The sequence below is a fragment of the Neolamprologus multifasciatus genome, chromosome 18, assembly GCF_963576455.1.
Source record: "Neolamprologus multifasciatus chromosome 18, fNeoMul1.2, whole genome shotgun sequence".
Lineage (NCBI taxonomy): Eukaryota > Metazoa > Chordata > Actinopteri > Cichliformes > Cichlidae > Neolamprologus > Neolamprologus multifasciatus.
The window spans coordinates 25,972,610-25,993,924 of record NC_140456.1 but is presented as its reverse complement, the minus strand read 5'-3'; the positions used below and the strand labels follow the sequence as shown (position 1 = coordinate 25,993,924).

The window sequence follows — 21,315 nt, the reverse complement described above, 5'->3', positions numbered from 1 at the left end:
TGGTCTCCTATACAAACTGACAATTTGAATGAAAATGTTCAAAATTAAATTCATCACTCCATAAAATTGTTGCCACTGACTTTTAATCCAGTTCTTATATTTGTAAAATTTGGCATACCTCATCCTTTTGTTTCACTCCCTTAAAAATGGCTTCTTTACAGCAACACCTGATCTGTGATGAGCATTTTCATGTTTTTGTTGCATTATCTTATGTCTTAAGGACAAGACTGTAGATCATGTTCAATGAGAGTTAAAAGCTCATCGAGAATAGTGTATGAAGATGTTCTGACTTGATGCAGCTGATTAGATGGTTTGTAATTTGTCTAAACCAGACATGATTGGTCACACTTGGTTGTTTCATTAAACAGCAATCTATAGCACTCTTTTCTAGCTCTTCCCCCTGTGAGGTAAACAATAACGGGAAGACAGACATATAGAAGACATCTTCATTTGCCAGAGAAGAAGAGGTACACATGCAGCTAATTATAGTAATAGCAATAATCACTATGGCTAATTAAAATGCCTGAGCCCTTTATCGTGCACGCTGGCTCACTGGGACACTGAAATGTGAATGCAAATATGAAGCCATTCTCAGTGTTATATAACCGTGGTGCTTTCCCTGCTAACAAAACTGAAAGCACCGAAGAAAAAAGCTCAAACTGAAGTGTCAAAGACATGTAGGATTTAAAACTATATATTAGTTTTAAAGGCCAACAAAATCTCAATATATTATCAGCAACGTTTTGGAAATCATGATGATTAAAGCTGCAGAAGAGAGAAATCTAGAAAAACTTGTAGAAAAATAAACATCCCTCCTCCTGCAGCTTCCCCCGCTCTCTATTCTAATCCCATCTATGTGGGCTGAAAAAACACAATACTTTAAATTTAAATACTGCATTATCCCACCACTTCTTACTTCCTGTGAGAACAACTTTTTTTGTCCACGACTCACCGGATCTCAGCCACAAGCCTGTGAATCTCCTGACATGAACTTAAACCCAGCCCACAGGACGTGCAGAAATCTCGCTCCCTCTCCGACTGAATTTACATCTGCTGCAAGGTTATTAATGTTTTTGTTTCAGATGTAGCCACAGACCTGCTGCTCACAATGTGGGTCACAAAAACAAGTCTGCTTACACATTTCATCCCAAAATTAAAGCACAACCTCTCAAAGCATTGCATATGTGGGAAACTGGAACTTTTCTATAACAAAAATGTTTCAGTGTTGCATTTACTGATGTTGCCGGGCTGATCTACAGCTGTTTTTCTGCTACTCTGTCCTTCAAGAAACAACAATTGTCCTACAGGAAATACTAGCATCATTTGGACTCCATCTACAAATAGTCACATGATTTGTGACTTAAAAACACCACAGTAGCCAGATTCATATTGAAACATATCAGCTTGTCAGGAACCAATTTTTATTAATATCATTAATAATGTGTCATCAGCATCATCAATGAAATGAGTTAGTCTGTTTAAAGCAGAATCAAGTGTGCATTCATTGCCCTTCTTTTCTTGATGAACACTTCAGTTCCACAAAGCGAGGAAGAAAAAGGAAGGGGGGGAGACGGAGGGTTTGTGTGTGTGTGTGTGTGTGGAAAATCGGTCAAAAGAGGGCAGGGACTGCAGTGAAGGAGGAAACGCAGGGAAAACGACGTCTGGCAGAGCAGGAATCTCCCCCTTCACTGGGATATGATTGGTTTTTCCCTTGTGCAAGAACAACAAAAACAAAAAAACAAAATCAAAAAAGAAAGATCTTCAGAATGGTGCTCTAAAAACAAAGATGACAGAGGAAAAGGGGAATTGCTTGCTGGGATGTGGTGTTGGCTGTTGTTGTGTTTTTTTTCTCTTCTTCTTTTTGTTCCATAAAGCCACGTTAGGATTTGATGCAGTCGTCGTCATCAGAGGTCTGGCTGCTGCTACTGGTTTCGGACTCGGAGCCCTCCTCGACGTGTGCCTCCGCCACACTCCTCCAGGGGGTGAAGTGGAGGGTCACACCCCGTGTCCTCGGGAGAACCCCATTCCTTTGAATGCCGTTCCTCTTCAGCTGGTCAAAACACAATCATGTCGTTTAATGTGTGAGACAGACTGAGTTGAGCTAGACGTAAGCAGAATCAGCGTTTCCTCTGAGAGCTCACCTGTTCGGTTTTAGTCTGGAACTCTCTCAGCTCGTCCTCTGTCAGAGGCAGGAAGTTGTCATCATTTTCTGGGTACTCCTGCCAGCCCATGGCCTTCAGCAACCTAGATAAGCATAGTAATTTTCTGCTTAGCTGTCTGTGTGTTTTGGCCTGTGTGTATATATAAGGCTGTTAGCAGTGTCCTACCTGTGCTCTGCCTCCAGGGAGCTGGACAGGTGTTCGGTGTCTGAGTCACTCAGAGAGTAAGACAGACCATTCTCATGACAGCCTTCCTCGCTGTAGGCTTTGGGCTCTGGGGTGCTGCTTTCACCCTGCAAGAATTATTTTTAAGTTTAGCCCCAGCTGTCCTTTATATGCTGACAAAAAGCTCTTATCCAGGACCATAACATTACATTTCACACATGACTTCTACGTGCAGAGAATGCAGAGACCATGATCGTGTTCCACATTCAGCAGCACATTCTCTTAAAGTGTATCTATTATGCTAGTCTCTAGCTCTACATTTTGATTGAGGTTTTAAATGATCTACAGTTAGGACCTGTGCAGGTCCCCTTCCCTAATAATCCCTTCATGTGATTGGCTGCCCATTGCCTGGCTTCTATAAACAACCCACGAGCTGTGAGGCACACTTCCTCGTATAAGGAACCATGACCATATACGGAATTTCATGCAGCTTGACACAAGCAGAAGAGACGTAAAAAGAAGCAGTATGATGAATTTTGCTCTGGCCCTGTGTTTAGCTAAATGGGTCCTGCTGCCTACCTCTCCTGATGTTCCTGGGCTGCTGCTTGTTGTCAGCTCTCCAGTGCCCTCGTCCTTCAGAGCTCTCAGGAACTCGCTCTTACGGTCTGGACCGCGACGCATCAACTTCAGCCGTGACGGAGCAATATCTATGGGAGGAGTCGTGCTTGAAGGGTGCTGCAGGTGTGAGCCGCAAATAGTCACGAAGAGACAGAAAAGGAGAAATAAAAGTTAATATTATTCTTTTTGTTACCTGAGACATCAGTGCAAGAGATCTAAACTATCTGTTCAACTGATTTCAAAGCATGGCAACAATGACACATCTGTAGTAACGGCAAAGCAAGACCTTCACAAAATTGCTTGCTTTTGACTGGGGTTGCTTCATCCTTCTTCTCACCTCTTTTGTAGTATTGTGCTGTGGTGCACTGACTGGGGTGCTGGGTTTGGCTGCAGAGACGGGGCTGGTGAAGACTGAATCTCGGCCTGGCATGTGAAGACCAGACTTTGCGATCTCTCTACCACTGGATTTCCACTGGGTGCTCTGGAAAAGAGGACATGAGAGTGTTTAAAAACTCTTTTACTGCAGGCTACCATGCATGCTGGCCAGTGCACCGGTGTTATCTCTATTATGCACATTTGCTTGATAAGCAATTCTTCTCTCGGAAATGGAATCAAGCAAGCCGTTAATTAACTCATTAAAACATCTCGGCAGTCATACTTTGGTAGGGGCCACAGCCGGCTTTGGGACCAGGTTCTTGTAGACGCTGGAGCCTGTGATGGGAGCTTTGCTGCCGTTGGTTGGCAGGGCACCAGCAGTGGCAAACCCTGCAGAGAAGGCTGTGCTGGGATCCTCCTTGGAAATTTTTTTGATAACCAGCATTTTGGACACCATCTGTTTGCCACTTGGTGGATTTTCTGGAACATAATCAAGACAATCAAATTAAATCTTAGAGGTGATGGTGCAAGGGAAAAAATCTTTTGTCTTTTTGAGCACAGAAATTGAGTCAGGGCAAAAAGCTTACCCCATACTCCAGCGTGGGGAGCGACTGCTCGTGTCTGAGCCCCAGGCTTTCCAGTTGTTTCAGGGTTGAGCGAAGGCTAAAAATACAAATAAACAGGTGCCTACATTAAATATGTAATCTTTCAAATTTTGTATTTACAAATTATGTTTAAAGGCAATAATCTGAGTACAGACTATGAGGCATAACACTCATAAATCCTCTTCTGCTTCTATTACAAGGCAAATATTGAAAAGGAGAAAATTGTTCCAGTAGTTATCCCACTGTAATGTAACAGGAAAAACGGAGGTCAACTACTCACAAAGTCCTCCTCCACAAACTTCAGCTTGTCGTCCTTGCTGTCCTTGCGTTCCTCGTTGGGGAATTTGTCCGGGTACGAGGTGCCCTTGCGGGGATGGAAGTTACCATTGCGCTGCCGGTGCCCTCCCTGCCTGTCCCTGTCGCCTCCTCCCCGTTTGGGGTGGCGTCCCTGGTGGTGGTGGCTGTCCTGGGAACCCCGCGGAGCTCCATGCCAGCTGGGCGTTTCCTTCCAACATGAGGCCCCTGCCAGCCCACCGTGCCCTCCTTTAGCCACCCCCGAGTCCACTGAGTCATGTCTCAGAAGCAGAGAGGGCTGCTGCCATCCATCACCTCCAGAGAGAGACACATACAGTGGAAATAATGATTGTCTGACAAGCAAAATCAATGAAATGTGACTTTGACAGCAAGAGTTTCCTCACAACCTTCACAAATAACATCTGAATGCCTTGAATCTTTAACAGTATTTCCCTGTGACAGTAATAACCTCTGATGACTCACACTGTGTGCATGTATTTGGTATAAGCAGAGAATGGAGGGACGGCAAAGAAGAAACGCAGAAACTTTTTCCTGGGTGAAGAAATGATTCACCCAGGAAAACAACATCACAGAAAACTGAGATGAAACAGCTGAATAAGAATGTGAGACTCCACACCATCACTGAGATTCACAGAGAAGGTGAGCCATCATTATAAAACTGGCATCACACCACATTTATTCTTAGTTCACACAAACGACTGGATGACAGCAGTAAGAGGGGGCTGTACAAAAACAGATTTGCAGGGTGGAGGACACCAAATAACAGCCATATTCTACAGAGAAAGCAGAGAGGTGTGTGCGTGCGTGCGAAGGACAATACGGCACCAGCACCACCCATTTACAGCACTGTTGACACCACTGCCTTCAACACTATAATCCAAGCACATCATATCATTATCCAAGATGGAAACCCAAACTGGATCCTCTTACATCAGAAGTTTATTTCTTGCTCAGATCTTCAGCTACACAAAATGCAAGACTCCAACTCTAGATCTTAAAAACTGGAACAAAAGAATCTAATTCATCTTACTTTGAGTCTCCATAAAACCCTATCTGTCGATCACTGAGAACAGAAAACAAGTAGTCAACGTCACTCTCTTTATAATCCCACCTTAGCAGTTTTGAATACAACCCCCCCCCCCCCCCCCCAAAAAAAAAAACAATGTAGGTGGCAGCTGGCTTAAATCTAAAGATGATTTTAAAGCCTTGACAGACACCTCCACTCCTCCTACGTGGGTGCGTCAGCTTAAGAAGTCTGATTAGGCTTCTTCTGCAGGCTGTGCTGACAGGTACAAAGTACACTTGACTGATATCTCCCCCATTTCCTTATTGGTTGTCTTATACTGTCCTACTCACTCTTCGTTCACAGCTAGCCGATTTTTTTTTCTTAAGGGAATGTCCAACATGGCTTCATTCAGCTTTCACCTGACTAGATGTCTAAATCAGAGGGATTCAACCATGACCCAATTCACCTAAAACTGTCCAGACAACAGAGGTCATTACTGCTCATTAGATCATTTTTTCCATTTAATGACTGACCAGTTAAAAACCCCCAATGATAAACAGCCTAGCCAAGTTTTCCACATTCATAGAATTCCTTCAGTCTACTATTGTTATGTTGTAAATTAATATTTACAGATCACAACAGAAAGGCACAAAACTTTCAAATCTAGAATATTTGTAACTAAAAATAAATTATACATAATTGTCCAGATCTAAAAATAATTTAAATTCGCACCCATTTTCACTCAGGAATAAAAAAATGCATTTTTTGTAGAATTTGAGTCTTGCTTTACTGCAAACACTTGGCCACTGGGCAAGATTATACCTTTTAATGAGCCAGTACTGGCCCCCAGGCTTCATGTTTGACACTCCTGAGATTAACATGTACTGTAACTTATTAACAAAAAACTACAACAGTAACAGTGTGTAAAGACCCAGAGGTTGTGTTTTAGCTACTGCTACACAAGATTGTAAGGGAGCTGTTTATACAGTGTGGCAATGCATTAAATTGGAACAGTGTGATATCTGAAAAAGGTATGACTATGTCATGCATTTTTCTCTCTTCAAAGCCATTCCTGAAAGAAAATACATCATATCTGTACAGTACAATATCCTGTTGTTATACTGTTCATTTTTTAAGCGTTTGTATTGTATAACAAACTGCAGAGGACCAGATCAGCCTGGAATCTGATGTGTGCAGAAATGGGAGAAGCATGCGTCCCAGTACATTTCCATAAAGTCAGAGGGAAAGCAGAGGAGGAACACAGCAGAGAGTACTCTGGTTAAAATGTGCTGCATGATATGAAAGGCTTTAAACCACCTCTCTGCAACCTTTTTATTCTTACTGAGAAGTTTAAATGCAAAAATGAATAGTAGGCTCCATTCACACTTCCCCTCATGCAGTAAAGCCCCCAGATAATAACAACAGGTTGAACTGTTACCTGTCGGAGCACGCAGGGAGCCATTGTTGAAAAAACCATCAGAAGAGTTGTGGCGGCGGCGGCTCACAGCAGTTCTGGCATCTTTGTGGGGTGGGAGATCACCTTGTTTCTCAAGGTTGGCAGCAGGGGACTGGAGGAGGAGATAAAGAGAACAGTGTTAATCAAAGCTAACGCGTAACAATGCCCAGAGAAAGTGGACAATAACGTAACAGGCCACTGCATAAATGGAACTGAAATTAGAGAATTTTTCACTACATTTTCCTACTTTATTTTTGTCCTGGTGAAGAGACTTAGATTAGCTTAATTCCCATCTGTACTTTTTTTTTCTCTCTTTCTCCCTCTAACTATGAGTCAATCTATCCTTGAGGAGCGAAAGTGGAGAAAAAAAAAAAAAAGGAAGACAAAAATGAAACTACACAGAATCGTATAAAGCTTTGTCATAAGAAATGTGCAAATGAGAAAAACTAAAAAAAATCCAAGCAAACACTGCACACCCAGCTCTTGGTGGTAAATCCTGAAGGTTTAATAATACTGACTAAAAGCGCTCCTCTTGATATGAATCATATCCTAGTCATCGGCTGAGGTTCAAAGATCAAATCAGATTGTGTTCTTCAAGCTTCATGGAGGACTTCTCAACTCAGACACACACAAAAAGAAGCTAAAATAAATGTAGCTTCAGCCTGTCTGGCGTATGCTGGCTAATCCCTTGACATAAATGACACCGAGGTGAAGTTGTGTGCAAGGCGGATAATAACTGTCTAGTATCTCGATTTCACAGAGACCAATGAGCTTGGCAACTGATTACACTAATCTCCAATAAACCGCTCAAACATGTAAACTACATGCTGAAGATGCTGCTTGGTTTTTAGACCTGAGAATTAACCAGCTTATAAATGTTATTCAGTCAGCATTGTTTTCTTGTTGGCCACCACCTACTGCCGAATGGATAACATCACTTGGTTCAACAGTCAGTATTCATATCTCAGACCACCTCTTTAATTCAGTGGTTTTGCATGTCCATGACGCTGATGCTGTTATCACTGTTACTGCCCTGATACAGGAAAATATTAATTGCATAGAAGAGGCTCTTACTTGTGCTGCGAAGACACCGAGAGACCACATCACATATTACGTAATGTGAGATATGACACGGGCTACTTCTATTTACACATCTAACATAACTGTTAGACAGCTGACTAGGCATCAATGTTGACCTGAAAAGGGGATTTAAAGTGGCCTTATATGCCAGCCAGCAAAATTCAGGGGTAAAAATTTAATCAGCCTACAAAAAAATGACCACGCAGTCAGGCTGAAGAATAGAGTGGTAACAAAACACATTTGGTCATCACAAATTTCACTCAAGCAGCATGTGTTGCTATTCTGAAGACCTAGAACCAGTCCCTCCAGGAATCTGACTCCTCACCAAGACATTAAACATCAAACATAGCAAAAGTTTAAAATAAAATGAGATCAGTGAATGTAGAAGCAACACCTGTGAATCAAGAACATAGGTTTCGGAGTTTTCTATTAACTCTTTACTGACTGACTCTGGATTGATGTCAATGACAGCAGTCACCCCTTGTGGTCATAATGGTTTTATCATTTCCACATCCACAGGTATGCAACAGTCCTACTGGCTTTGAGTGAACTTATTTTTATCATCAGACAGTGAGTGTGAGGCTCGGCACAGACATCCACTGCTACACTACGCTACAATGCACCAACTACACGTGCACCTTTCGGGCAGACTTCGAGAGGACTTTGAATAAAACTGCCTGAATCTTTAACAGAGAAGAGTCCCCATTTAATACAGTCATCTTAGAGCCACAGCTCTGGCTATGATCACTGAAGCCCCAAAAACCTATTGTTCTGAACTCAGGAGTGCAAGAGGCAGCCAATCAGGAAAAAAAGAAAAAGAAGAGTTGGATTAAAGACAACATGCTGAAGAAAATTTCTATACATATATAGAGGGAAATGTTAGGATAATAGGTCCTCTTTAAAACCTAATGTGGTACCTTTAGTGGTTACTTGAAGTTAAAAAGGTTTTGATGACCTTCTACTGAACCATGTTCTGACTACACTTTCTGTCCCTAAGCGCATTTCATTGCTGAGTGCACACACATGCACTCTCACACTCAGGTGCACAAACACTGTTAAAGGTGTTTGTGCATCATTGAGAGATACACTTGGAATCTCCGTCTCTCTTTCTTTTCTGTTGTGAGCGCATAAAGTACAAACACACACCGATACATACACCTACCTTGGCAGGCTGGGGTGTGGAGAAGTTAAGCCAGGCAGGGACAAAGTCATGCTGCGCCATTTAGGTCCAGTGTTTCCGGTCAGTGGATCGAGGCATCAAACCTCATGGCCAGGATCTACCAAAAGATTTTTTTTTAATTCAGTGTGCAACTGAAAGCACAGAAACACGACTCTCTGATGTAGAATTAAATCCCATTTTTCTTTGATTGCATGTCATCCCTTTAATGTGTTTAGCATCAGTTATCTTAAGTTAACTGCTTAAAGTTTTTCCAAAAGATAAGCCAAGGAGTCTTATTCTCAGCTGAAAACATGGATGTAAACATCTTGTGCAGAATAATACAGATATTATATTAAATATATAAGTGCTTGGCATGTTTTAATTAAAATAAAACAAACACACTACACTAGTTAACATCACGCTCATGCATGTTTGTCTTCATCGGCTGGATGAAACATTGACATTACCCCAGAGTCTGTGGCTCTGAAGTCCTCTGCCTCCTCTCTCGGTCCGGCTGTGCTCGGTTCCTCCTCAGGCCTGTTGGCACTGATCAGAGTGTGTGCACTGACAGATGGGAGGCAGCACACCAACAACCTCCTCTCCACCTCCGCCAGGACAGCGCAGCCCCTTTCCCCAGAGGCAGATCCCTTCGTCCAGGGTGAAGCACTTGGAGATATGTCAAAAAACTGCAGGAACGATCTGGAATGGCAATCCAGAGAACTGGCCAAACAGGAAGCAGTTTTTGAAGCCCAAAGATAGGAGTCTATGCAGAACAGATTTTCTGTCTTGAACCAGAATCAAGTCAGTTCTAATGCCGGCCTTGTGCAATGAATTCAACTGATTCAAGTCCAGGCAACTTTATTTCTTCTTTTTTCTCCAGATAGATTCAATCCCTCAATTTATTTGAACCATTTGCTCATAATCTCATGGTAAGACTTAAAACCTGATTAGACTTGATGCTGATTGGCAAAACAAATTGATTGACTAGTGATTTGTCCCAAATGGGAGGAAGAGCCAGGTTATTATTAATATAAAGAAACAGTCTGTGAAAGTCGTCTGCACTGAAGCATGGACAACGGTTTTTGAAGCAGTTCCACTTTGACACCAGGTGCGTGGAGAGAGACAGGTGTTGTCCTGCCACACTGTGTGCCAGTATGTTTTTTGTGTTGACTCGCCTTTTACCGAATCATTTTAAGACCTACTCAAACACATTCAGAAAAGAAAAATTAATTGAGAGACAGTCTTTTATTGGCAATGGAGGTCACTGCAAACCACTGCTCACCTCATTAAAGTGGTGAAAAGACTGTCTTCGTTTGGAAAAAATAACTCTCAAAGGTTCAAAGTCACATGACAATGAAGCCAGTGAAGCCCTACGTTACATTGCCGACATAATAAGTTCTCGTTAGTGAAACGGTGAAGATGTTGAATGGTACATCATAATGCTGTTTCTAGCATTATATATTTTACTCCCATCAAATTATTTCAGGTTTTGACTGTAGCAGGAACAGTGTGGACCTCTGGTTTCATAGATATGCAAAATCAAAATTCAAAAGTTGAGATGGCTTTAGCAACAGCCAAACATGTCCAAAAAGAAATCCTCAAGTGATCAACTACTCTTTTTCCTCAGGAGAAAAAAGTGAAAGTTGAAAAGCGCAAGCATCCAAAAAATTGTCAAGTAGGTCTTTCCTTTCCTTCTTGAAAGTGCTTTTCCCCCTCACACAGGAAGTTTCAGTGCGGTTTTCAGGTTTTCTTGCTTTATGGTTCACAGATATTTGCACAGGACCTGCAATAAATTTTAAAAGAAAGAAAAAAAGAGGTTTGCCTTAAAGCTCTGGGGGTCAAAAACACACAAAATACTTAAGAGTTACTTGCCAAATTAACTACACCTTTCACAAAGTGGACCTGGCATGCTTTTCATTGCTACAATAGCAGATATTCATATTAAACTTGGCAAACATTTCAAATAATGAGATCAGGCTTATCATGCTTTCATAGACGGGTTTTATCCCATAACAAGGCCATCTCAGGCACACAGCCACACAGTTCTTCTGGCTGTCAGGACAAAAGCCTCATCCATCTGCTGTTCAAACCCTTTGTTTGCAAGGGGAAGAAAATCAGAGATATGCCGGTTTAAATGAAGGTGATATTAAAAGAGAGAGCAGATTCACACAAAGGATGATCCGAGGGTTTCACCGAGGCTCAGTGTAAGTCATACAAGTTTTATTTTGATTGTGAATCATGCAAAGCATCTTTGGAAGAGTCCAGGAATAAAAAATTTGGATGTGGAAACAAACAGTAATAGGTCCAAATTACCTAACAATACAGATCAATATAAGAACCCAGCAGTACATATAACTTTATGAACTTTTGTTCAGCTTGTGTTCAAACAGCTTTTTTAAACGGTGCACTGTAGAAGTTTATTATTTCAGATGCTAAAATTTTAACTGTAAAACTGGGGTGATCAAATCATTAGAAAACACAGAGCAATAGGTCAATGGTGCTGCAAAGTACTACGCCCAAAATAACTATAAGATTGTTTTTCTTCTAAAGCTGCTGCATTAATAAACTTCCCAGACAGATTAGTTAAACGTAAACGATATTGTATGTCTAGAGCTGCATTACTGCAAACAGCTTCAGTTTGTGTCAGCCATTATCACACTATGAAAAACATTCCGCCCTCACTGATAAACTCCCAAATAACTTCCAATTCAAGAGAAATCAGCTCCAGAAAAAATGACGCTTCTGACACTCAAAGACGTCTTGAGAGATGCAAGAGAGGAGAAAAAAAAATCAATCAGGACTCTGTGATCTCAGATCCCTTTCAGGCTGAAAGCTGGCTCTTTTAAAAACAGTGTCGGCTTTTTTTAAGTGAAATATTTATACCAGTATAAAAATAACATGCACGCTATCTTTCTGTGCGCAGACTGCTGCGAATCTTAATGGGCCCAATAGTGTCTGTAAACACGGCACAAAACTGAGGTGACAATCCCAAACACCCTGTTCATACATGCACGAAGGAATGGCTCAAAACCCAAACAAACAAAAACCCCATAATATATATACACCCTTGTTTCACTGATTCGGGCTTGATAGCGCGCTCCCACTAAACTATTACGTAACAGTTCAACATCAATGAATTTACCACAGGCACGAGGTACAATGTGCAGCGCACATACTTCCTTCACTGTGAAACAACACTCCAATGAATGGCGGTGGCAAAAACACCTCTACCTTTGGAAAACACCCTGCATAACGTTCACATGCGCTCAACTCACATGTACACAAACACACAAACAGCAGACCCACTTAACACAGCATACACACACTTCAACTAAATGACTAGCTAAATGTTATGAAGTAAAAAGTAAGTTCATCTAAATAATTAAAGACGCTAAGCGGCCAACAAGTACCACACACAACAGCGCTGTCAGATCTGTCCTAACTCCACTGCTAGCTGACTCTGCCGAGATAACTCAGGTTAACGTTAGCATAGGAATTGTTAGCTAATAGCTAGCGCTATCTAGCCTGTTGGGAAGCCCGAGAAAATTGGTTGGTATTTGAAAGGAATTAGCAAGACTAGAAGGCTTAATCCAGTAAACACGGATTTAATACGCCTGCGGTAACCAGAACTGTCTATTTAAGCAGTTGTCACGGACATACAATAGAGGTAAACAGACCTTGCTTCGTTGGAACAACACAGTTTCAAAATGGCTACCTTAGCAGCGGCAGCACACATTCATTAGCTTGCTAAGTGCTAGCGAGCTAACTTACAGTCTTTCCTACGATACCTTCCAATAAACAGGATAGTCGTAGATATAGGTTGATTCAAATATACACTCACTCTGCAGAGACCAGTGACACTGCACTTTTTTGCAAATATAAACTGCTTTAATCGCAGGACTATCGATGTCTGTTTGGGGTTTCGGTTCTCTTACCACTGGCGCTGGCACAGGGGGATTCGAACAGCCTCAACTGTGCTCCATTCACGATTTGTCGTGATTATGCAACTCACTGGGAGTCTAACGAGTTTTTCATCTCAGCAGGCTAAACAGTGTGGCTTCGATGTAATTGTTATAAACTCCGATAAATAAAATATACAAATGTCTAAAGATGAAACACTATGTTTCTTTGTTATTTTTTTAATATTCAAAGAAAACGGCGATAATAGTAAACAATGTGGGATTTTGCAACCTTGAACGCAACATAATACCTCCCCGCCAAGGACAGCCAATCCAGTCGATATCAGAGTCAGTCTGGTTCCGCTAAAAAATATTAAGAGACAGGCATTTAATCGAGCGCCGATAGCCTGACGGCAAGCAAACGACCTCTACTTTAGCATATGCAATATTAACTTTCTCACAATTTGTTATATGTTTTTGTGTTTTCGGTGGCCACGGAAAACCGTTCTATGCCTAACATTTATAGGATAACGTTTAGGTAACTGTAAATCCTGTGGTTTATAGGTTGTTACATTAGCACAGCCTTGTATTACATCAGGTTGAGGTTAATGCTAGCTGCACCAACGTTAGCTCAGGGTGTTTCGTCACTGAAACTTCAGATTGCATGTGCTGTGTAAGTGTGATTCTTTTTCCACGCTGAATATGATTAGCTTCGTCTCTGGAAGACGTATTTTGTCTGGGGTAAGAATAGTAAAAGTTTTCATTTGATAAATATGCCTACTAACGAATGCAATAATTCTCTAGGTGCCAGCAGAATATTAATGATATTCTGTGATTGTGCATGGTTTCAGGTTCCAGTATGGAGATGTCTTCAGCAAATAAACAGATTACCAAACTACAGCACAAAAACTGTGCTGCTTCACACTCGAGCCCCCTCTGTCTTTATGTCATTCAGACCATCTACCACCAGCAGACTGTTGAACATCAAACCTGTGAGCTGGCACACATCACATCTCTGCCATGAGGATTCCAGAGGCAAATCAGAGAGAAGTGACAGCAAAGAGGGTTTCAGTTTAAGAGCCCTCGCCAAGGCTCCCAAACCAGCTCTGTACCTGGGATTTTCTGGTCTCATCCCCTTTATCTCTGCCCCTTTTCTCATGGCTGCCACACAATCTTTCCACCCTGAAGTGGCATATGCTCAAGTGGTGTACGGAGCTTCTATAGTGTCGTTCCTGGGAGGTGCCCGTTGGGGGTTTGCCATCCCAGCTGGTAGTCCCGCACAGCCAGACTGGATGAATTTGGGTAACAGTGTGGTGCCGTCGCTTCTGGCCTGGCTGGCGTTGCTCTGCAGGGACAACATAGCTGAAGGAGCTCTAGTTGTTGTAATGGGACTGGGCCTGTCACTGCATTACGACCTGACTCTTCTGCCTGGCTACCCTGCCTGGTTCAAAGCCATGCGAACTGTTCTCACTCTGGTTGCCACCTTTTCTCTGGTGGCCACGTTGGTGCTTAAAAAGCTCTGTCCAGAGAAGAAGTTCATAGAGACTTAGAAGTGATTTTAAGAGGATAGTTTGTCTCTTTAACTGCATGAACATAAGAATGGAAAACATCAGGTGAACATCTGCAGACAGTCGTTGTGGTGCTACAGTTGAATGAGCCAATTTTGCTCTTGTGTAAATAATACATAATAATTTGAAAATAAATAGCAGTTGTTTCCTGGGTTGCACAATATCTGGTGAAATTCCCATCTCATGAGGAGTGAGTTAAATACCTAAATATAGCAAAGAACAAACAATGGGCTTAAGAATTCCTTTAACACATGCAGAATCATGCTCTTTGCTGCGCTAAACACAGGGGAAAAATACTCTTCTGGAACATGTGTTTAAACAGATTATTTAAACATCTCTTTTTTTATGTGAAAAGTTGAGATAATAAAAATCGAGCTTCAGGCAGCTTTTAGTCAAAACAGCTGTAGAAATTTGTGTGCTTTTGTTTACAGAAGTTCTAACCTGCTGCCTCGGCTGTGTTAAACATTAATTATTTATTGGATTTTTGTTAATTTTAGCTGCTTCTCACCGGTCAGTCACATAAAGGTGTTCATTCTTCTTGCATTTAAAAACTTTAAGGTCACCAGCTACTTTATTAGGTACACCTGTTCTTTAATGTAGATATATAATTAGCCAATCACATGGCAGCAATTAATTTAGGCCCGTGAAGTTCAAACTGAGCATCAGAATGGGGAAGAAAGGTGAACGTAGCATGGTTGTTAGTGCCAGACGGACTGATATGAGTAACCGCCAAGGTATCGAGATTTGTGTCTCTGAACGCACAGCATGTCAAACATTGAAGCAGATACGTTACAAGAGAAGAAGACCACACCGGGTGGCACTCCTGTCAGCCGAAAACAGGAAACTGAAGTTCACTTTTAGGTAGAAATGGCTGTCCATTAAACAGACACACTGGAGTTTTTATAGCAGAGTTGGGAAGTAAGTGATCCCACATTTACAGTCTCAGTGTTTTGTAAACATCGGCTCCAAATAGATGAGCCACAATCCCAGTGAGACGTCCAGTGTAATTACAGCAAGTGTGACTGCTGTAGTTCGCTTGTTTGCACAATACAAAAGAAAACTTTCCTGCTTCAAACAGCTTTAAATCCGTGCAACAAATCTAATAATACTAACATGATCGTTCACAAATGAACCCAACACACCTACGTACCATCACCTAGGATATCGGGGAGTAATGTCCTCCTGCATGCTGGTGTTTGCACAGAGCTATCAGAGGGGATTATTACATTTTAACTACACTGAAAAAGAAGGGAATAAGGTTAAAATGAAATAAAGCATACACATAACTGTTTTGCGATGTTTATTAAGTCTGAAAAGCAGCATTATCAGTGTAGTGTAGTATTGTGTTTTTGCAAAGGTTTAACTTTGCATGATAGAAGCTGTGCTGTGGCACCGCTTCAGTCAGCTTGAAAACAAGAGGAAATGTGATGCCGTACTGTAAAGATGCTGAACATATTTCTAAGCGATAGGCTGCACACCTCAACATCAGATCTGAAATGATAAAGCAGTCTTTACTTGCTCGGAATGAAGTGTAAACAGCGATGGAGAGGCACTAGTAGAAACATATGTACATAAATAATCCAGTGGAATGAAAAGGAGCGCTCTGGCATGCTGTTCGAGTCCACAGAAATTTTTAAACTTAATGCAGCCATAGGTTTTATGTGGTTCTACTGTTAACTAGGCTCAAGGGATCGGAGTGGTAATGCACCGCCCTCCAAAAATTCTTTAAAAGAAACTAAACAGTGCTTCATCACCTGCCAGCAGTTTTCTTAGTGCCCCACGGGACTTTCAAAAAACCTTCTGTGGTTCATCAAAAATAGAACTTCTATAAAAAATAATCCTCCTCACCAAGATAGCTGTGCCTTCAAATATATTGTTCTAACGTTGTGACTGAATTGAAAATAAGGACACGGGAGAGTCATGTAACAGTAAAAAGAACATTTTGGCAGATTTCAGTACTAAATGTGCTTTCATGTTCATATTCATTGATTAATTTAAAAAACAAAAAGGAGACATCCACGTATAAATACTATGACAACATATGAAAGGCTGTTTAAACCAAAACACACTTTTCTGTATGTCTCTTAAGGTGCAGCTTTTCTCCAGTTTATGCTGTGTTTGGTGAATGATTCAGGTGCAGGACATTCCCATCTGTCAGAGCACAGCCAGCCCGCCGTCGCAGCGGCTGGTGATCATGTTGCCGACCTCGGTCCAGGTGTCCAGGTGAGGGTCGTAGATCTCCACGGAATCCACTGTCACGGGTGCGGAGAAGTCTCTGGTGGTTGCTCTTCCTCCAACCGCATACAGCAGCCCGTTTACTGCCGACACCGATACACCTGCGCGTGCCGTAGACATCGCAGCGACCTCCACCCATTTCTCCTGCGGACAGACGTTTGCAGACGTGAGGAGAACGTTGGAGCGTCTGTTAAAATTTGTAAACAGATTCTTTTGGCTCTTTACCTCCTCTGGGCAGTACTTCTCTACTGTCTCCAAAGCACCCAGAGCCTCGTTCCAGCCGCCCACAGCATATATGTAGTTATTGAGACATGCAACGCCCACGTAGGCCCGTCGAGTGGCCATGACGGGCAGGGCGCTCCATCGACGCGAGATGGGATCATACACCTCTGCTGAGCGCAGCTCCATCCCTTCGTCGCTGATCCCTCCGATCACGTAAATGAAGCCTGGGTAAAAACCACTGCGTTTAGAGCTGACCTCCAGAACTGAGGGTTCAGATGGTGACGTGCAAAGAGAAATGCGGACATCGAAAACAGTGCAAGTACTTCTCGTTACATTCTTTCTTCTGCACGACAAATCTGATTAAAGCTTTTACGCCTGATTATACAGATGTGTTTATTTCTATAAATGTATTATAGGGACGGACACACCTTGGAACTCACAACAGCCAAAGTAATAGCGGGGAACAGCCATGCTGCCAATGACCTCCCACTTGTTCTCCTCCGGGTCATATCGCTCCATGGTTTTTCCGATTTCAGAGCCAATCCATCCACCTGCAGAAGAACAGGAAAAACACGACTTCAAATTTGTGCAGAGGAAAGTGTCACCACTTGTCGGTCATCTCACCACTTATTTGGGCAAATATTTTTGAAGCATTATTTAATAAAATACATTTTTTGCATTCTACTGAGATTTACAAATCAATGCATGTTGTTTATGTTTATATTTTACGCAGCATCCCGGATTGTAAGAAAGCCTTTTCTCACTCTGCATTTGCAGACTGCCACATCTCTCCATTATGTTTGTGAGTGAAATTAAATCAGGCACATTTTCTCCTAAATACTCCAATGATGCCGGTTATGATTTAATTACACTTACTAAGCTATTTCATTGTCCTTTCACAATGTGGTATTGCACAACCTCAACTTCTGCAGCGAGAACTCGTGCATTTAAATTTTCACTTTCAGTGTTTTCTATTGTCTTCTAAGTTCTTAGAATTTCTTTAAACCACTAGGTGGTGTGTTCCAGTTCTAGTGTGACCCTTACCGAGTGCATACAGAGCTCCGTGGCAGGGGCAGACACCGACTCCGCAGCGAGGGAACGTCAGAGACGCTACGGCGGCCCACTGTTTCGTAACTGGGTCGTATCTCTCTGTGCAGTCAAAAATCATCGAGTCTTTTTCCCCTAGTAAGGAAAAGAAAATACCATTTGTTGTCAGATTTCTACTCATTAAAGTTAATTCTCTATTTAAAGCAGAGCAAACTCCCAGCTCTCTCTCCCTCACCTCCCACCACATAGATCATGCCTTCCAGAACTGCGACTCCTAGCCCGCTGCGGGCCTGATGCAGTGACGACACGGTGGTCCAGTACTGGTTGAAGGTGTCAAAGCGTTCCACGCAGCTTAGCGCCCGGCTGTCACTCCAACGGCCGCCCTGCAGCCGAGTGTAGCCTCCTGACATGAGACGAGAAGAAAAGCTCCACCATCAGATCTGCTGCATTGCAAGACTAATTTAAATCTCGGGACCCTTTACTCCCCCCCACTTAGACGTAACACAGCAAAGATACTAAACCTATGGCATAGAGGTATTTCCTGGCTTTTCTTCTGGGTCTCATCTTGGCTGGCTGTAGCTGACTGTACATCTTATTTTCTTTGGGGGACTTTGTGACTTCAGTGTATTCCCTCAGCAGAGTCTGCAGTGCCACCCGCAGGCTGAAGTCGGTAATACCTAAAAATGTATGAAAAAATAAGGCTTTGAATCTCAGGAGTTACTTCAAATTTTCAAACAATGTATTAAACACACGATATTGAAAGTATAAAATGCAACAGGAGGAAGAATGTCACAAGTTTCCTACCTTCTATGTACTTGAACAGCCTCTGTGGGGAAAGCAGAGGGAAGCGGACTGGTTCCAACACCTCTACCACATGTTTTTTCCTCTTTGCCACGTCTTGGAGAACCCACTCCATGGCTGCTGTAAAAACCTGGTACTCATCCTCGATCCTCAGCTCCTCACTTTTTAAAAGTCTCACCAGCTGCTCTTTTGACAGGCCCCTGAACTCATCGGTGACACACACCTAGAGGGGAAGCGGTCGAGAGGGTCGATTTGTGAACGTTCGACGTGGAAACTACAGAAAGAGTTTAAGTAACATAAATGTTGATGCTGATGGAAATTGATGATACAGTTTCATTCGTTCAAATCCTCGGATTTTAACAGAAAATAAAACACAGACTTGGTCTTTTGTGTGTACCTCTAGGAAGTGAACATGGATGTAGTTCTCAGTAAACTCCAGCATGTCCATGCAGGCGATCTGCTCCAGGAACTGAAAGATGCCCACACAGTTGGATGGGTCCATGTGACCCTTAAGAAACTCCCCACAGATGGACACCACCTCATTCAGCTGCAGCATGTCGGCTGCCACCATCAGTTCCTGAACATTCTCCACAGTGACGCTGATCACTCCTAAACAGAAAGAGAGCAAACTTTCCAACTAGGAAAAAAGAGACTGAGCAAATAAGTGCTTACATTTACATATCACTGTAAAAAATGAGTTATTAAAGAGCCCTGACAGATGGGTGAAAGCAGAAGGAAGGTAAAAAAAGACATAGAAAACCAAACTGGAAGGCAAATTTAAATGAAATTTAAAATGTAATATAATAAAAGAGCAAAAACTGACATTAAAAACATAAAAAACCCAAAAGTACCTGTTAGCAGAAATACAATCACCTTTACATTTAAGCCATGACTTTGTACAGCTATCTGTAGATCTAACGCTGCAAACTTTCTTGCAAAGGATCAACATTTCTGCTTTGTAACTCAGGGTCATACCCATATGTGTGCTTTACATGTGATCGGTAAAGTCTGTCAATGGACAGAAATCAGGATTGTTATGATGCAGTGTGAAGCCTAGCTGATGGATTCTGAATCAGCTGCTGAAGAGAGATTGATGTTGGAAAGGAGGCGGGTGCGTTAGTCAAGACCAGAGAGAAGATACACACGAATGAGATTTTCCTGGTCTCCAAACGCACTCCCAAATATCTGCTAACAGCCTTAATTAGTTAATTTGCATTTAACAGGTATCACTGCTGTCTTGAAGGGAAAGCATATCTGAGAGATTGGGAATGCTACAAAACAACACAAATATTCAAGAAGTTCAAGACGGGGATATCAGGGCTGATGCAGACCTGTGTATATGAACTCCAGCAAGATTTCAAAGACATCAGTGTCCACTCCAAGGATCTGCACTTCCTCTTTGTCTGCCTCCCTCATCCCACCAGCGAACAAGGCAGAGAAGTAGGGGCTGCTGGCAGCAAGCACTAGCCGGTGCACCTTGAAGACACGGCCGCCGACTTTAAGCCCCACGTCACAGAAGTCGGAGCGGAGGCGCATCTTGTTCATCTGGGCCAGGATGAGTCTGGCGTAGCGATCTGAAGCCAGCACAGCTTGCTCTAAACCCTGGGTTGCCATGGCAGCTGCACCAGCATTACGGCTGCATCCGCTGGACGTCGACACAGAGATGGAGGACATGGCAGCGAAGGTACCTCTGCTTTACCATGGAGGCCAGTATCCTCAATCCTCCTCTCCTGTGAGGCTCGGGCCTGAAAGCACAGCACACAAAACCAAAACACAGAGGCTCAGTGCATTGTTGTGTAACCAGCAACTTCTGATTTATCGGCTACCGATGAAAGACAAATAAGAGTAAACCTCCCCTTCTTTGTTGTTCCACAGGAAAACATAACGAAGCATTAAAAAAATAGTCGCCTCTCATCCCACTGCTGTTATATGATCTGTAACACACACACCTGCCGGGCATGTTAGCCGTCTGGCAGCTCGCTAGGGTGCTTGTCAGTGATCATAGTCTGCACGACAGTACCAATACTCGACCAGTCCCTTTCCAGACGGAGAATTACTGACGGAAGTACAAAAAATAAAAAATAAAAAAATGCAGCGTTTATCTTGCATTTACTGGCAACTCACCCTTAAGTTTGCTGATGAGGATGCAGGCAACTTCCGTCAGCCTGCAGGCTGTCAATACGTTTTTCGTGGACCGACTGCATTGGTCTGAATCTCCAGACGTAACTAATTGATCCACGAGAGGGGAAAAATTTAATTTCTTTTAATTTGCACCACCGATACCGACAAGTTTTTATCTTTGAGTCAATTGAAATTACACAAATATTTTTCTCTGTTATTTTTGTCTAATTATAATAATTAATTTAAACGTTATTACCAGTTTGCCCCAAATTCAGGTCAGGTTTGTATTAGCACTCACCGCCAGGTGGCAGTGTCGGCTTTGAAGGAGCGGCATGTCCTTGACAATAGGCCATAGCAACCTAACGTAAATTATCACAGTATTCCTACATATTTGTCCCCCGGTACAGTGTTATCTTTTAGGCTTTAAGCTCTTTCGTTTGAGCCCACTCTCAGACTCACTGGGCTGTCCAGTTTACTTTATCTT

General features: G+C 42.4%; 3 protein-coding genes across 5 annotated transcripts; 1 reads left to right on the top strand and 2 right to left on the bottom strand.

The window, feature by feature from the left end:
• Nucleotides 1-1,383: 1,383 nt before the first annotated feature.
• Nucleotides 1,384-9,665, bottom strand: gpbp1l1 (GC-rich promoter binding protein 1-like 1). Its single transcript, XM_085139240.1, has 11 exons — nucleotides 9,406-9,665; nucleotides 8,942-9,056; nucleotides 6,682-6,811; nucleotides 4,203-4,531; nucleotides 3,905-3,980; nucleotides 3,601-3,797; nucleotides 3,280-3,423; nucleotides 2,904-3,059; nucleotides 2,328-2,452; nucleotides 2,142-2,244; nucleotides 1,384-2,050 (listed from the first exon to the last, which is right to left on the bottom strand). The coding sequence occupies exons 2-11, from the start codon at nucleotides 8,999-9,001 to the stop codon at nucleotides 1,880-1,882; spliced, it is 1,491 nt and encodes a 496-aa protein (XP_084995366.1). The 5' UTR covers nucleotides 9,002-9,056; nucleotides 9,406-9,665; the 3' UTR covers nucleotides 1,384-1,879.
• Nucleotides 9,666-13,380: 3,715 nt separating this feature from the next.
• Nucleotides 13,381-14,568, top strand: LOC146498117 (transmembrane protein 69-like). 2 transcript variants are annotated; one of them, XM_085139243.1, is made up of 2 exons: nucleotides 13,381-13,510; nucleotides 13,689-14,568. In XM_085139243.1, the coding sequence occupies exons 1-2, from the start codon at nucleotides 13,502-13,504 to the stop codon at nucleotides 14,385-14,387; spliced, it is 708 nt and encodes a 235-aa protein (XP_084995369.1). In that variant the 5' UTR covers nucleotides 13,381-13,501; the 3' UTR covers nucleotides 14,388-14,568. The 2 variants fall into 2 exon arrangements, with proteins under 2 accessions (XP_084995369.1, XP_084995368.1); XM_085139242.1 differs by having other exon boundaries at nucleotides 13,440-13,578.
• Nucleotides 14,569-16,235: 1,667 nt separating this feature from the next.
• Nucleotides 16,236-20,962, bottom strand: ipp (intracisternal A particle-promoted polypeptide). Of its 2 annotated transcripts, none has more exons than XM_085139237.1 (10): nucleotides 20,835-20,962; nucleotides 20,042-20,455; nucleotides 19,108-19,319; nucleotides 18,714-18,933; nucleotides 18,431-18,586; nucleotides 18,145-18,312; nucleotides 17,907-18,044; nucleotides 17,291-17,413; nucleotides 16,866-17,086; nucleotides 16,236-16,784 (listed from the first exon to the last, which is right to left on the bottom strand). In XM_085139237.1, exons 2-10 carry the CDS (start codon nucleotides 20,382-20,384, stop codon nucleotides 16,560-16,562), a joined length of 1,806 nt encoding a protein of 601 aa, XP_084995363.1. In that variant the 5' UTR covers nucleotides 20,385-20,455; nucleotides 20,835-20,962; the 3' UTR covers nucleotides 16,236-16,559. The 2 variants fall into 2 exon arrangements, with proteins under 2 accessions (XP_084995363.1, XP_084995364.1); XM_085139238.1 differs by lacking the exon at nucleotides 20,835-20,962 and adding an exon at nucleotides 20,660-20,821.
• Between the last annotated feature and the right edge of the window lie 353 nt (nucleotides 20,963-21,315).